This window comes from Egretta garzetta, unplaced genomic scaffold, assembly GCF_000687185.1.
Source record: "Egretta garzetta isolate BGI_Z169 unplaced genomic scaffold, ASM68718v1 scaffold4, whole genome shotgun sequence".
Taxonomy (NCBI): domain Eukaryota; kingdom Metazoa; phylum Chordata; class Aves; order Pelecaniformes; family Ardeidae; genus Egretta; species Egretta garzetta.
In genome coordinates this window covers 2,597,021-2,598,273 of record NW_009259329.1, presented here as the reverse complement: position 1 = coordinate 2,598,273, position 1,253 = coordinate 2,597,021, and the positions used below count along the sequence as shown (strand labels likewise).

Here is a 1,253-nt window from a genome sequence, read left to right as displayed (position 1 = left end):
AGCAGAAAAGGCGACGGCAGGGACGGGTCCAGAGGGCGGTGGGTGTCTGTGGGCAGCTCCCGCGCCTAGGACAGCTCGTACCGAGACCTGAATCGTTTCCACAGGCGATGAGACATGATGCCGCTCACGATCAGTCCCAACAGCGAGACTGTTGTCCCCATGGCGATGGCAGGGCCCGTGCTGAACGAATCTGCAAAGGCACGAGAGAAGGACGTGTAATTACAGGCAGGCTCTGCCCACACCAGCAAACACCCAGGGGGGAGCACAGCACCCCCCGGCACTGAATGGGACACTAACACAACTCGCTGCATCCCAAGCCCAGGCCATGGGGGGTACAGGAGAGGGGGCTGCAGACCACCACTCACCATCCAAGACCATCAGCTGCAGACTGACCACCTGGGAGCCGTGGCCAAGCAGGGTGCACTGATAGTGGCCCTGGTGCTGGGGTTCGGCGCGGTCCAGGCGCAGAGTGGAGCTGCTTTCCGACACCTCCTCCCGGTACTGCGAGAGGGCTGCGGGGGTCTGCAGCCAGCGGACGGTGGCATTCCCGGCACACCCTGCATGGCACTCGATGCTCAGGGCCCTGCCCCGCGTCAAATGTTTTAGTTTTAGAGACCAAAATGTTACCACTGATAAGTGTGTAAATTTTTCTTGTCACTCTAAGTTTACCCAGAAATTAAAATCAAGTAGCTGAAACACTATCCTTAAGCTTAGTTAATCACTACTAAAATTCAGACTCTGAGAAAAGATTAAAAATCATATAATAACTCCCTTGGAAAAGTGATACCATAACACACTTAAATTTGAGACTACTGGTGGTGATTTTGCTGATGAATGTTATTTACTTGTTTGCTTGCTTTATGGCTGCATTTAATGGTCCAAATGAGCGATCACATCATTGTGTTAATTATTCTTTACCTACAAAGCAAAAAGATGACCCTCATGTCATAATAATCAAATAACAGCAGGCAGGCACCGTCCCCACGGACAGCCCTGTCCCCTTCTCTGCTGGGGAAGAGCCCCAGCTGGTGCTGTCTGCAGCCGTCCCCTGCGCCTCAGCTGGGGGGCTCGTGGTGCCAGAGCCAGGGAACGTGGCGGTGGCTGGCCGTGCCATGGGACTGCCTGTGACAAGGTCACAGGGAGCAGAGCGCTGTGTGGAGGGGGGGTCGTGGGCAGCAGCCGTCTCCAGCATGGTCTCGGTGTCAGGCTCCCACGGTGTGGTGGTCAGGGCTGTGGTGGGATCTGTGTGTGGA

The 1,253-nt window shown here is 55.4% G+C and overlaps 1 protein-coding gene across 1 annotated transcript in view; it reads right to left on the bottom strand.

Moving 5' to 3' along the window:
* Nucleotides 1–10: 10 nt before the first annotated feature.
* MADCAM1 (mucosal vascular addressin cell adhesion molecule 1) overlaps nucleotides 11–1,253 on the bottom strand; it is a 2,488-nt gene continuing 1,245 nt past the window's right edge. Inside the window, exons 3-5 of the mRNA XM_035892354.1 lie at nucleotides 964–1,247; nucleotides 366–629; nucleotides 11–190 (exon numbers count right to left, since the gene is read on the bottom strand). Of these exons, the coding sequence (XP_035748247.1) occupies nucleotides 66–190; nucleotides 366–629; nucleotides 964–1,247 (673 nt within the window). The 3' untranslated portion in view covers nucleotides 11–65. The remainder of the gene's footprint in view (nucleotides 191–365; nucleotides 630–963; nucleotides 1,248–1,253) is intronic.